Genomic DNA, 13,745 nt, shown 5'->3' with positions numbered 1-13,745 from the left:
CAGTTGCATTGCATAGGCTTTGTTCTTTGTGATTTTCATCGTAAGAAGTTTCCTCAGTCCAGACTGTCCTGTCTTCTGGTTAAAACATTGATAAAAGTATTGTACCATCCTGCAGCAGATGGAGCAGCACTGTTGAAATGCAGTTGTAATGTGATATTCTTTCCTGACAATGCTGACTTGAATCTGAATAGCATGCAGTATTTGATCCATTTTTGACTGAATGGAGAATTTGTTCAAGCTACTAGTTGACTTCTAAAATCAACAGTGCTCTTGGTCTTTTGGAGCCACACTGTAGAATAAGCCAAGAATCTGTGTCTGAGGCCCATGTGAAAGCTCAAGCCTGTACCCTTAAAAATCTGAAAATTGTTTACAGTTATATTCAGTCATTTGTACAGTAGCGATACTTTTTATAGGGCTGGTTTTCGTTACTTATCACCCATGTTGTCTCTCAACCAGATTAGAAGTTGTGAAGAAGTTAATTTTAGAAATTCTTAAATTGTGCATCATGAATTTTACGTAGAATTTACCATGTAGAAGGAGATCCGTTCAGTTCAACACATCTAACCATGTGAGCTCCATACAAACTACCACCCTCCTTAGTCGTCTTTTCCAAAGAGTGCATTGAATCTTTCTGATTCCTATCTCTATCATCTGTTATCTAGCTACTGTTTAAACGTATCTGTTATTTTCCTCGGTAACTAGTTTCGTATTCTCACTGCTCCCTGGATGAAGGTGTTTATCCTGAACTATCTCTTGAATTTAATAGTGACTGTTAGATTAAAATCCAATAACTTTAGAATTCCCCACTAATGAAAGTATCCTCCTTTTGTTGTCATACCCTTCATAGTTTCAAATACCTCCATTATGTCACCTGCAGCTTTCTGTTGAACATAAAGCCTAAGCCTGTTAGTCTTCGGTGGGTTGCAACTTGTTTAATTTGCTGTCATCATGACATATTTTATCTCATCTCATTGTTTCAGGCTCCCTTTTTTTGTTGTAATATTGTGACCAGAACTTTGTCTCATACTGAGATCTAAAGTACTCTGATATGTAATTTCAATATTTGCAGAGAAGGCTAGTCTTTAATGACCTTAACCTGGCATTGCAACTTCAGATTCAGTGCATGTACACCCCTATATTTGTTTACTTCGCTTCCACATTAAGATTTCTGCTCTCCAAGGAGAATGTAGCTACCTACTTCCTACTCCCAGCATGCATCATCTTGCATTTATCCACATTAATATTAAATTTGCATGCCCATTCTTCAGGCTTATTCTAATGGTGGTGTATTTTGTGGCTGTCTTCCTCAACTGTTTCAACAGTACCCGCTTAACTTTGTATTGCTTCAGATGATTGCACTCATTTTTAAGTCCCAATTGTTTACATTAATGAACAACAGTGGCACGAGCACCTATCCTTTTGTTTTCCACTTGCCTCAACTCTACCAATTTGACTAATTCTCTTTTAAAACCTACCGAATTTTCTCATTTGTAGTGAGTTTCTATCTATTCTGTCATCTGGTTCCTAAGGATTTGTGTATTGAAGTGTTATTAATATCATAAATATTCTTGTTACAATGCCTGGTATTCTTATCTGTATATTTTATTTGGTTCAGGAACAGGATTACAGATTCCCCCAGCAGCACAGCAAGCATTGCAGATGAGTGGCAATATTTCATTAGGTGCCATGGCAGCAGTAACGGGTATGATTGGATTTTTCAATATTTTTACAATGAACACGATTGGTGTTTGAGCAAGTCCTGTTTCTGTAACACTGAGTTTGGTACTTATATTGTTCTCAGAGATAGTTTGCATCTTTGACATAATCATGAAATTAATGCCCATCAGCCATGATTCAATTGCGGAGTGTACTCAGTGGGCCGAATGGCTTTACTTCCACTCCTATGTCTTATGGTCTTATGGAAATGTGATTTTTAGTGATAAAATATTATGGAAATTTCTGTTTTCATTTAGCTGTGGGGGTGCTGAAATTTTATTTATCTTTAAGGTAGGGGTGAATACTTTCTCTAAGGGGGTAAAACTTCATTGGGGCAGGTAGGAATGGCCATGATTTTATTGAATGGCTTAAGCAGTCAGAGTCATACAGTGCAGAAACAGGCTCTTCAATCCACCCAGTCCAGTCAAGTAGCTTTCTCCTGTCCCCAGATTCAAATCTTCATGTTTTGCAAATCAAGTTCTAGCAGCAGTTAAAAGGTCAGTGTCTGATCAAAAGTATATCACTTGCCATAACAGGAGCCTAATTAGGAGCTCGATTTGTAAGCATCATGGTGCAGTACTTTACTGTTTTCATTTTCCTCATATAATACTTTAATTACATCATGACTTGCACAGTGCACAGTTTTAATTTACCAGGCTTGTGGAGCAAAGAGTTGTATGTTAATTAGCATTACTTTAAATATAACTCTTTAATATTTTCCTCTTTTTGCTTTGTCCTTAGACTTGCAGGCAAGAATTATCCAACAGACTGAAGGTAAGAATTTGCAGTAGTTTGTTTTCCTGAATTTGTTAAGCTATAAAATTAATCACTTGTCTTTCACAAATGAGGGAGTTAGAATTTAAATTTATAAAGCTGCATTTGGTTCCTGTGTGCACTGCAAAGTATAGACCTAGCGAATAAGTCACACTCCTTAAGTTAACCTGTTCAGTAGTGAAGGAAGGACTTTAATGAAAGTCAGCAGAATTGTTGATGCTTATTCCAGAATTTGTATTGTGTAGTGAACAATGTGGGGCTTGTGTTCAAGGCTACATTTTGACTGCTGTCGGCATTCTACCTTATGATTATAAGGTTTTTTAGAAACTAATGTGTTTCACCATTGTGATTAAGATAGCACTGCAGTACACAACCGTGTCATTTTTCTTATTCTCAATTGGTTATGTACTTAATTGGATGTAATGCCGTTTGGGACATTGAGATTGTGAATAGCATTATTTAAGTAAGACAACAAAATGTGAGGCTGGATGAACACAGCAGGCCAAGCAGCATCTCAGGAGCACAAAAGCTGACGTTTCAGGCCTAGACCCTTCATCAGAGAGGGGATTGGGGTGAGGGTTCTGGAATAAATAGGGAGAGAGGGGGAGGCGGACCGAAGATGGAGAGAAAAGAAGATAGATGGACAGAGTATAGGTAGGGAGGGGATAGGTCAGTCCAGGGAAGACGGACAGGTCAAGGAGGTGGGATGAGGTTAGTAGGTAGATGGGGGTGCGGCTTGGGGTGGGAGGAAGGGATGGGTGAGAGGAAGAACAGGTTAGGGAGGCAGAGACAGGTTGGACTGGTTTTGGGATGCAGTGGGTGGAGGGGAAGAGCTGGGCTGGTTTAGGGATGCAGTTGGGGAAGGGGAGATTTTGAAACTGGTGAAGTCCACATTGATACCATTAGGCTGCAGGGTTCCCAGGCGGAACATGAGTTGCTGTTCCTGCAACCTTCGGGTGGCATCATTGTAGCACTGCAGGAGGCCCATGATGGACATGTCATCTAAAGAATGGGAGGGGGAGTGGAAATGGTTTGTGACTGGGAGGTGCAGTAGTTTGTTGCGAACTGAGCGGAGGTGTTCTGCAAAGCGGTCTCCAAGCCTCCGCTTGGTTTCCCCAATGTAGAGGAAGCCACACTGGGTACAGTGGATGCAGTATACCACATTGGCAGATGTGCAGGTGAACCTCTGCTTAATGTGGAATGTCATCTTGGGGCCTGGGATGGGGGTGAGGGGGGAGGTATGGGGCCAAGTGTAGCATTTCCTGCGGTTGCAGGGGAAGGTGCCGGGTGTGGTGGGATTGGAGGGCAGTGTGGAGCGAACAAGGGAGTCACGGAGAGAGTGGTCTCTCCGGAGAGCAGACAGGGGTGGGGATGGAAAAATGTCTTGGGTGGTGGGGTCGGATTGTAGATGGCGGAAGTGTCGGAGGATGATGCGTTGTATCCGGAGGTTGGTGGGGTGGTGTGTGAGAACGAGGGGGATCCTCTTTGGGCGGTTGTGGCGGGGGCGGGGTGTGAGGGACATGTTGCGGGAAATACGGGAGACGCGGTCGAGGGCGTTCTCGATCACTGTGGGGGGGGAAGTTGCGGTCCTGGAAGAACTTGGACATCTGGGATGTGCGGGAGTGGATTGTCTTATCGTGGGAGCAGATGCGGCGGACATGTCCCTCACACCCTGCGCCCGCCACAACCGCCCAAAGAGGATCCCCCTCGTTCTCACACACCACCCCACCAACCTCCGGATACAACGCATCATCCTCCGACACTTCCGCCATCTACAATCCGACCCCACCACCCAAGACATTTTTCCATCCCCACCCCTGTCTGCTCTCCGGAGAGACCACTCTCTCCGTGACTCCCTTGTTCGCTCCACACTGCCCTCCAACCCCACCACACCCGGCACCTTCCCCTGCAACCGCAGGAAATGCTACACTTGGCCCCACACCTCACCCCCATCCCAGGCCCCAAGATGACATTCCACATTAAGCAGAGGTTCACCTGCACATCTGCCAATGTGGTATACTGCATCCACTGTACCCGGTGTGGCTTCGTCTACATTGGGGAAACCAAGCGGAGGCTTGGAGACTGCTTTGCAGAACACCTCCGCTCAGTTCGCAACAAACTACTGCACCTCCCAGTCACAAACCATTTCCACTCCCCCTCCCATTCTTTAGATGACATGTCCATCATGGGCCTCCTGCAGTGCCACAATGATGCCACCCGAAGGTTGCAGGAACAGCAACTCATATTCCACTTGGGAACCCTGCAGCCCAATGGTATCAATGTGGACTCCACCAGCTTCAAAATCTCCCCTTCCCCAACTGCATCCCTAAACCAGCCCAGTTCGTCCCCTCCCCCCCACTGCACCACACAACCAGCCCAGCTCTTCCCCTCCACCCACTGCATCCCAAAACCTGTCTCTGCCTCCCTAACCTGTTCTTCCTCTCACCCATCCCTTCCTCCCACCCCAAGCCGCACCCCCATCTACCGACTAACCTCATCCCACCTCCTTGACCTGTCCGTCTTCCCTGGACTGACCTATCCCCTCCCTACCTCCCCACCCATACTCTGTCCACCTATCTTCTTTTCTCTCCATCTTCGGTCCGCCTCCCCCTCTCTCCCTATTTATTCCAGAACCCTCACCCCATCCCCCTCTCTGATGAAGGGTCTAGGCCCGAAACGTCAGCTTTTGTGCTCCTGAGATGCTGCTTGGCTTGCTGTGTTCATCCAGCCTCACATTTTGTTGTCTTGGATTCTCCAGCATCTGCAGTTCCCATTATCTGAGATTATTTAAGTAAGAGTTTGTTTTGAAAATATCTGGTGTTTCTGGAATTTCAGAACTGGTCTGGCATTTGACTAATATTCTACAGTGTACGAGAGAACGATGTATCATTGGGTTGTGAGCAACTGTTATGTGGCAACAGCTTGTGTTTAGCCAACACTTTTACAGACATGGGAACTTGGTTAGCAAGATCTGACAAAATGTTATAACTGAAAATGTTAACTTCAGGATCAATATGAACTCAAACCAACAGCTTTTTGAATAAGGGCAATTATTACGTTATCGAGAGTATGTAAACTGAAAATATTTCCATTTTGTTATGTAGATATGTATTTTCTTGAATACATAATTAGTCTTTTGAGCAGTATTTTAAGTACTGTTGTCATTTCAGCACTGAATCCCCCTGCGACTGTAAATACTCCACCAATAGCGACGCAGTGTTTTCAGCTCTCCAACATGTTTAACCCACAGTCGTAAGTATTTTCAAATTCTGTTCTCTTGATTTGTTTTTCTGAATTATATTCTAAAATATAATACCAAAATAAAATAATTTGTTTCACTAGCAGCCCACATATTTATTTTCCATTTATAATCTGATAAGTCAGTAACCTTTTGAGATAAATAATTTGGATGATTTCTTGTGATAAATGCAAGAACATGGGAATTTACTGCTACAGAAATTTGAATTATCAGACTATATACATTGAGTGATGTTAAATTCAAAAGTAGGTTGTCGGTTAAATCCACCTGATAATTAATATGGGAATGAAATAATGATTTTATTCAAAGAAATGAGCAAGTGCTTAAAGTACTTCACATTGTTTTTCTGTAGATGTGCATCTTTTTCAAACTGTTGGGTATCAAAATTTTTAATGGATGGCGTATGTGGCTGATAAACAGTACTGACATAGTCTTTTTATTAACATTCCTAAATTGTGTGTAAAGAAATCTGATGATAATTATCCACTTGCTGTCCAAGGTAAACTGATATTGTCTCATGTTGACAGTTTGAAAACAGTTGCAAATTCGCAGAAGTCTTGCATGCATTTCTAGGCACCTACTGAGATTCTACAGTCGTGCTGCAATTGATTTCTACCCAAAATGATTAACATGCTTTTATGTTGTCCTCAAATGTTAGAGTGCACTGAAAATGGGCAGTGATGTCCAATGCAGAACCAAGGTCTGAATTAGTGGGGAAATTCTGAACATGTGCATGTCACTGGATCCTAGTTTCAGTTGTTTTAACTCTTGTTAGTTGCCTGTCAAGTCTTCTCTGTTTCTAGTTAAACTGGTTATGTCTACATTACAGTCTCATAATTCATGCTTTTAATTTGAGTCACTAAGATTATATTGGGGGTGTATTATTGACAGCAACCTTTCCCAAAGGTTGTGAGTCTAGCTGATAAATGGAATTTCAGTTTGATCATGGATGTGATCACAATTTATCCTATTGTTATGTTTACCTGATAGAATGAAGATTACCAGCTTGCTTACTAGAGGATCCTCCCCTGTTTTTCAGAACGGAGATAATTAAGAACATTCAAATTCTCTTTCCCTTCCTAACCTGGGTGGTGAGCTTGGTTTTGTTGTCCACTGTTGCCTAGCTAACAATATGGGTTAAATTTAGGCTCCTATATCTTTATGCATCTGGTCAGTCATTAAACAAACCCATCTGGGCAATCAGGCCTGATTTCCAAGTTTAATGTATCTATTCCTTGAAATAATAAAGTGAGTTTACTTGGGACACATTAATTACTTGCTAATCAGTAAGTTTTGTATAGTCAATGAGTGGTTGAGTTCCTAATGCTTCAATTTCCTGATAATGTTTTCAATTATTTTTACATTTAATATATGCTGAGATTCTGGATTAGGAAAATTGCAGGCACTTTACTATGTGATGGTAATTATTGCCCAACTTCTTCCTGAAGGGAAGATGATCCAGCCTGGGACCAAGAAATTCGTGACGATGTGATTGAAGAATGTAACAAACATGGAGGAGTCATTCATATATTTGTAGACAAAAATTCACCCCAGGTGAGAAGTTTGTCCAAATTAAGTTTTGTGTTTGTGACAAGCATTTTCAGAGATTTGTTACAGGTGCTTGCCACTTGAATCAATGGTACAGCAAAAGTTAGAAAGTTATAAAACAAGCTTTCTATCAGAAAACAGCTGATCTAGCAACCCATTTCAAGTAAGCACAAGACCGTTGATCATACAGAATCAACTGTTTATAAAGTTTATAATTAGTCTGCACAGTACTGCAGGTTCAGGCTCCTTATTCTTGTGCTATCTGACTTGACCTGTAATCGTGCCGCCTTACACGCTGCAAGATAGTAACACGTTCTTCACATGTAACAAACTGATTTTTATAAGGAGTTATCTGAAATACTGCTGGATGCAGACTCACTAGTAACAGTAGAGAATTTGATAAATACTTGAAAGGGAACCAGTGGAGGCAAGTGTGCCTGACTAGGGAATTGCCAGAGGCTAAGTAGGAAAAATGGCCACTACCTCTGTATCTTTTTGTGATTCAGCATTTCATAGGTAGGCATTTGAACTGCAAAATCCATTATGTTTAGCTGTTTTCAGGCATCCTTTATTCTTAAATACCATCTAGTTGTGCATGAATCGGTTTTGGTCATATTCCACTCCCCTTGTATTTTCAGAAGTCCTACAGGTGTAAACCAATTATGGGTTCTTTAGTTCACCTTGATTATTAAATCTGAACAATCCCACACATAGCAAGGGTCAGGAATGGGTATATAGAGTAATAACTTAATGTGCAATTATAGTGGTGGGGATTAATTTAAAAAAACTAATGCTGAAACTGAATGGAAACAGAAAATGTTGGGTCTGTAACCACATGTGTGAAATGATGGACTGATGTGCTTTGTCAAAACTTACTTGTCAGAAACTATAATGAGATATCCATTTCTCTTTTTAGGGAAATGTCTATGTAAAGTGCCCGACCATTGCTGCTGCAGCCGCTGCTGTTGGTGCCTTGCATGGAAGGTGGTTTGCTGGTGGGTTACAGTTGGAATTATGTTAAAAGTCTTTTCAAATGTTTGTGCATGTTGTTTAAGCTTACAGCTTATAAAATTTGTAAAGAGTAGATGCTAATAGGCTTTTGTTGTGGTCAGAACTCCCAGAACCAGGAGTTTCGGAATGAAAGGTAACCCATGTAGATCTAAATGAGGGGGATTACTTCCACGGGTGAATCTTCAGAATTCTTCATTCCGTGGGTTTACAGAAGCTCAGGCATTGTGTGTTCAAGGCACCGATCAGTAGATGATATTGAGGACGAACCTGTGGTGTTGAGGTGTATGATTAGCCATTATTTAGTGTGGTGGAGCTGGCTAGCAAGTTTGATTAGCCTGCCCTTCCAAGTTACTACATACATGGAAGTTGAATTACATTGGAAAACCATGGAGGGTGTTTTTACTGGGAAGGAAACTTATATGATGTACAGAACAAGGTTTAGACTAGTTTTATTTGGCTGTTCCATTTTAGAGTTTTTTTACTGTCTTCTCATGTGGAGATGTTAAATACTACAAATGTTAATCTGAAACAACTAAAAACATTGGAGAAACTTAGTAGATTGACAGCATCTGTGGAGGAAGAAACAGTAACGTTTCAAGTCCGATATGACTCAGAAACAGTAATGTTTCAAGTCCGATATGACTCTTCGGAACCTACTGTGTGTTTCTTTCTCTACAACTGCTGCCTTGCCTACTGAGTTCTTCCAGTATTTTCTGTTTTTGCGGAGATATTGGGTTCTTCCTATGATTTTTGACCACGACTACTCTTTGACCAAGATGCTTTGACAAATGTCTATTAGCTTTGCATTAATTGGGTGTTAGATCAATGTTTGTGAAGGACTCTGGTGAGATCCGGCCCAGCTTCTTACCTAAACTGTGTGCTAGCAGAAATGGATGTTGGCCAGGCTGTAGAGCCTTGCTGCTTGAATGGTTTTTAAAGTACACTTAATTATTTTGAGTTTGTAAAAGTACATTTTCATGACAACTTAAATAGGTATTATGTAAAGGGCAGGCACACCAGTTTCCTTCAAATCAGTATTCTGCTTGATTGCACTTAAGTTAGAGGTTACATTTACGGTGTGAAGTTCATGTCTAAATGTTCTCTAATGCATTATTACCCAAGAGATTATCTACAGGTTCTGGCTACAGAAAGTGTTCTATGCTGAGGGGTTAGTCCTAGATTAGAGGAAGGTGCTGATTCCTGCTGTGTTACTGCAGTTTTCTATCTGGCTGTGGTTGGCTAGTTTGTTTGAATCCTGATTTGAATTGGCAATATATTGTTTAGGTGAATGAGCCTGTATTCTAAAGATTTGCTTTTGTGCCTAATTCGAAATGGAATTTAACTTATTTTTCTTTCTCAGGAAAAATGATCACGGCTGCATATGTGCCACTCCCAACTTACCACAATCTCTTCCCAGATTCATTGACAACTACCCAGCTGCTGACTCCAGCAAGACGATAGGAGCTGCAAGGAAACTGTACGACTGCACTCACTTCTAATTTGGAGGAATGTGGACACTTACATAGTGGTCACCTGTACAGATGATACAAGTGAAAAGTACTGGGGGAATCTCGCACAGCCCCAAATGAACTTATAATAAATTTTGTTTTCAATCTTGCCAAGCCCCAGTGGAAGGAAATAAAATGGCAGAAGTAGATTTACACAAATACCCCTCAGGTTGTTTTATTTTGATTTTTGGTGCAGTATGCTATATTTTGATGACACAGTAGCATTGATGATCTGATCAGCAAAAAGCCTGCAAGTATTGGAAAAGTTTTATTTGGGGTTTTGAAGTTATTTTTGTGGTTTCTGAAACAAGACTACTGCAGTCAGTTAGACTCCATAGAAATAGCACTGCACTTGTACACATTTTAAGTTACATGTTTAGTTAATTAATTTTGATGCTCTTCTGATCAAACTTAGCAGATGAGCTTTTTTTTTAAAATTCAGTTTGATAAACGTCTTGTATGGAAAATACTATTGCATCTAAAGTATTGGAAAAGGTAGCCTAATACGTAGGTTGCAGCTGTTGTGAATTAAAGATCTCACAGTTCATTCTGAGCACTGATCATTCACTGCGTTTTCTCTGCTAACTATGTTGGAATCCCAGTTGATTTAGTAAGATGAGGGTTAGTGGCCCTGCGGAAATAACCTATGGGGCAAGTTGTAAAGAGTGTTGAAGTGAGTTGACAGACAGTTGGAAACAGAGGGCCAGTTCAGATTCTTTAAACTAACTGGAAAAAGGGCCCTGTCTGTTGCTACAAATTTGTTTTTTTGGTGATTCGTATTGCCAACTGTTCTAGGGTGACGTATTGTGAGCCCAGAGTTCAAACGTGAAACAGTTTACACTGATATCCAGAGTTTGATTAGTACCAGTTGGAAAACACTGGGGATATATACAGATTTTAATTTGTGCAACAAATACACATGGGAAAATTTCAGCCAGTTTCCATTCCATGTTCAGAATTGATAATTGGAGTGGTTTCCTATACCAGAGTCAGCCTCGGTCTGTGTATTATTAGAAACATCACCACACCTAGTTCTAGAAGGTGTTAAAACTAGGTATGGCTAGCATTCTTATGACCAAAGTTCTGGGTTTTAATTATATAAAAGGTAAATTGTAATGAAACCACGTTCTAATAGCCTTTGTGTACAGTTGATCTCTAGGCAACAGTTAAAGATTAAAACTATTGTATGTACAGTTTGCCTTATTTGGTCTGTTCTCAGTGGTGACCTTCACACCCCTAATGAGCTTCTTATGTAAATACAGTTATAAAAGTGATGTGCTATCCTTGTGCTTCCATAGGATCAAGGCCAGACAAACTTAATCTTACCTTTAAAATATCATAAACCTTAGGTTGAAGAAGATTGGATGCGGGTGGGCCTATCTTGGGGACGGGGAGGTGAGAAATAGAAGTTCAAGTACACACCTCAGGAAGTAATCCAATACTACAACATAGCTAAAGCACTAAGAAAGTTCCAAAAACTACAAACCTCGTTAGTCAGGCTTCGCTGGCAAGAAATATTAGTACCAACATTTTGTAATTAATGAATGAAATCGAGGTTTACAGTTCACAGTTAAGTGCTTGGGCAAGCTCACGTTGAAACTGTTTTCCCCTCATTGCACATTTTTTTCTCACTTGTCAAATAAGATGAGCCAAATATAATCACTTTGTGTATCTTCTTTTGATAGTAATTACAGGTAAGAATGGTCTTTCTGTAATTTAGCTGTGTTTAGAATAAAACTTGAGGCCAGTTAAAGGAAATTGTTTCTCACTGCCTTTATATTGTAGAAAGCCTTCAACAGGAAAAAACCATTGGAAAAGTTAGTTAATAAAGATGTTCCTTGTAAATGCACAATCTTAAGAAATTAAGCTGAAAAGGGTAATAGTAATTTTGTCTGGCCCTTCGTGGTGTCTTTTGCTTTTCTTTTAAGCTCTATGAGCTCTGGAGTGTAAACATTACCTGTTTTTTTTCCCAACTCTAGTGTGATTTAAAAGCAGCCTGGTATTTCTATTCCAAAGTAAGGATTTTGTAATTGGTATAAATTTTGTATAAAAATGCAAAATCAGTCAATAAATAAGAGAAAAACACTTGGGGGATAATCTGAATTTTGTTTGCATCAATATTTCTTGGGTGTGGTGTACAGATGAGTGATTCAACCCAGTTGAGAGGTTCTTACAATATTTGTTTAATTTGTGTGGAAGTTCATGCATTCCTTTCAGGCTGTAGGCATTGTTGATTCAGACTTCTAACATTTTCCCCTCATGCCCTGCTCAAAAGTCCTTTTTAAGTAAGTCAAGCCAATGGCAAAACAAACACTTGCATTAACATACAGTATATGGAGCTCCATGATCAAAATTAACCATGATTTTTTAACAGTCATTTAGAGACAAAGTGCAATGTCTACCATATTATTCACACAAAAGCCTCTGAAATACATCCTAGATTGGGGGTCAGCAACCTGTACTCCAGAGCAGCATTTAGCTCTCAACTTTTTTTTGGGTGGATCATATTAACTTGAGAAAACGCCTGAAAAGTAAGTCAAGAAAGATTTTTTTTATTGTGGAGATGAAAAGGCAAATTTATCATTTTTATAAATGGATTATTTCAAGAAAAAGTATCATTGCACCCTAAAAGCTCTTGGAATGGTTGTAGCTATATGGTGGTTGTAGATGTTTCTAACATGGCTGGTGCAATAAATTACTTTGCTGTGAGAAGCTCTTTGTGTGATCACAAACATGATTAGTTTTGAACATTTTACTTGATTCTTTGTATCTTAAGTTGAGGTCTGTCTTAAAAATGTCTTTCACCATGTCAAAGTTAAAGAATTCAGAATTAGTTCTAATGTCCCTGTTTTTAAAAAAAGGTTGCTGATTCCTGCACTAGACTGAGTGTAAAAATACTTTGTCCAGATTTTCTTTTAGATAAGTTGATACAAGAAAACCAAAAGATATCTCAAGATTCTGAATTGTTGGTGTTATTAGGAAAGGGTGTTTTAACCCAGAAATTCCTTAAAAAAAACTAAAGCTTATCTGGTGTGCCTTGTATTTTTTGACCTTGGCACAATAATGATGGAAATATTGTTAATTCCTCAGCCTACAGTAAATCCAAAAATGTGATCAAGAAAATTTTGGCAGTATATGGGAATCATAATTTTAAAGTCAGGAGGTAGTGGAAAGGCTGACTGCTTAAATTGAGCAGTTGCGTGGTCCACATGATTTGCATCCCAGTTTCTGAAGGAACATGAGTGGAGGTTACTGAAAGACTTACTTTAATCTTCTGAACTTTCCTGATATAGGAGATTATCAGAAAATTGTAAAGTGACAAATGTTACACCCTTCAAAGAAAATTGGAAGTGTATTGCTAGTAAGTTAAGTTGGTTACGTTTAACAATTTAAGTTAGGAGGCTTGTAGAAACAATAAAGAAATGTCATTTTGAGTAAATATGAAGCAGCATGGATTTGCAAAAGGCAGTTAGTGTTGACCTTCTGAATCTTGTTGCAGTAACAAAGTTAATGAGCACACTTGGGTGTTGTCAATATTGATTTGCTTAAGTGACATTGTATCACGTAAAAAGCTGATTAATAAAATTGAGACTTGCGGAATAAGAGTTTGTCAGTTTGGATTTTTTGAGGACAGTAAACAGTGAATTGTAGTGAAGTGCAGTTTGAACTGGAGGATGGGTAGTAGGCTTGTTAAAGGATGAATGCTAGGACTGCTACTTTGTCACATGTGAGTGGGAATTTGTTGATGACACCAAAAATGGAGTTACGGTGAACAGGATGTTAGAATCAACTGCAGCAGGACATAGGTTAACAATGAACACAAGCTGCAGGTGGAATTTAATACAGAGAATTGAGGTTTTTATTTCTGAGGAAGAGTTTAGGGAGAAGTATTAAACTTAATGCCGTAATTACAAGGACAGATGTCTGGG

At 39.8% G+C, this 13,745-nt stretch overlaps 1 protein-coding gene across 5 annotated transcripts in view; it reads left to right on the top strand.

Moving 5' to 3' along the window:
• The window catches only part of rbm39a (RNA binding motif protein 39a), a 43,130-nt gene extending 31,211 nt beyond the window's left edge, over positions 1–11,919 (top strand). For 4 of the 5 annotated variants that reach the window (XM_048550087.2, XM_048550090.2, XM_048550089.2 and 1 more), the window contains 6 exons: positions 1,616–1,702; positions 2,458–2,490; positions 5,661–5,742; positions 7,198–7,303; positions 8,214–8,292; positions 9,669–11,919. In XM_048550087.2, the coding sequence (XP_048406044.1) occupies positions 1,616–1,702; positions 2,458–2,490; positions 5,661–5,742; positions 7,198–7,303; positions 8,214–8,292; positions 9,669–9,769 (488 nt within the window). In that variant the 3' untranslated portion in view covers positions 9,770–11,919. The remainder of the gene's footprint in view (positions 1–1,615; positions 1,703–2,457; positions 2,491–5,660; positions 5,743–7,197; positions 7,304–8,213; positions 8,293–9,668) is intronic. The other variant, XM_048550092.2, reaches the window with a different exon arrangement.
• Positions 11,920–13,745: the final 1,826 nt, after the last annotated feature.

Source organism: Stegostoma tigrinum, chromosome 19, assembly GCF_030684315.1.
Source record: "Stegostoma tigrinum isolate sSteTig4 chromosome 19, sSteTig4.hap1, whole genome shotgun sequence".
Taxonomy (NCBI): Eukaryota; Metazoa; Chordata; class Chondrichthyes; order Orectolobiformes; family Stegostomatidae; genus Stegostoma; species Stegostoma tigrinum.
Note: the sequence above shows the minus strand (reverse complement) of the source record. Positions and strands in the feature narration are given on the sequence as shown.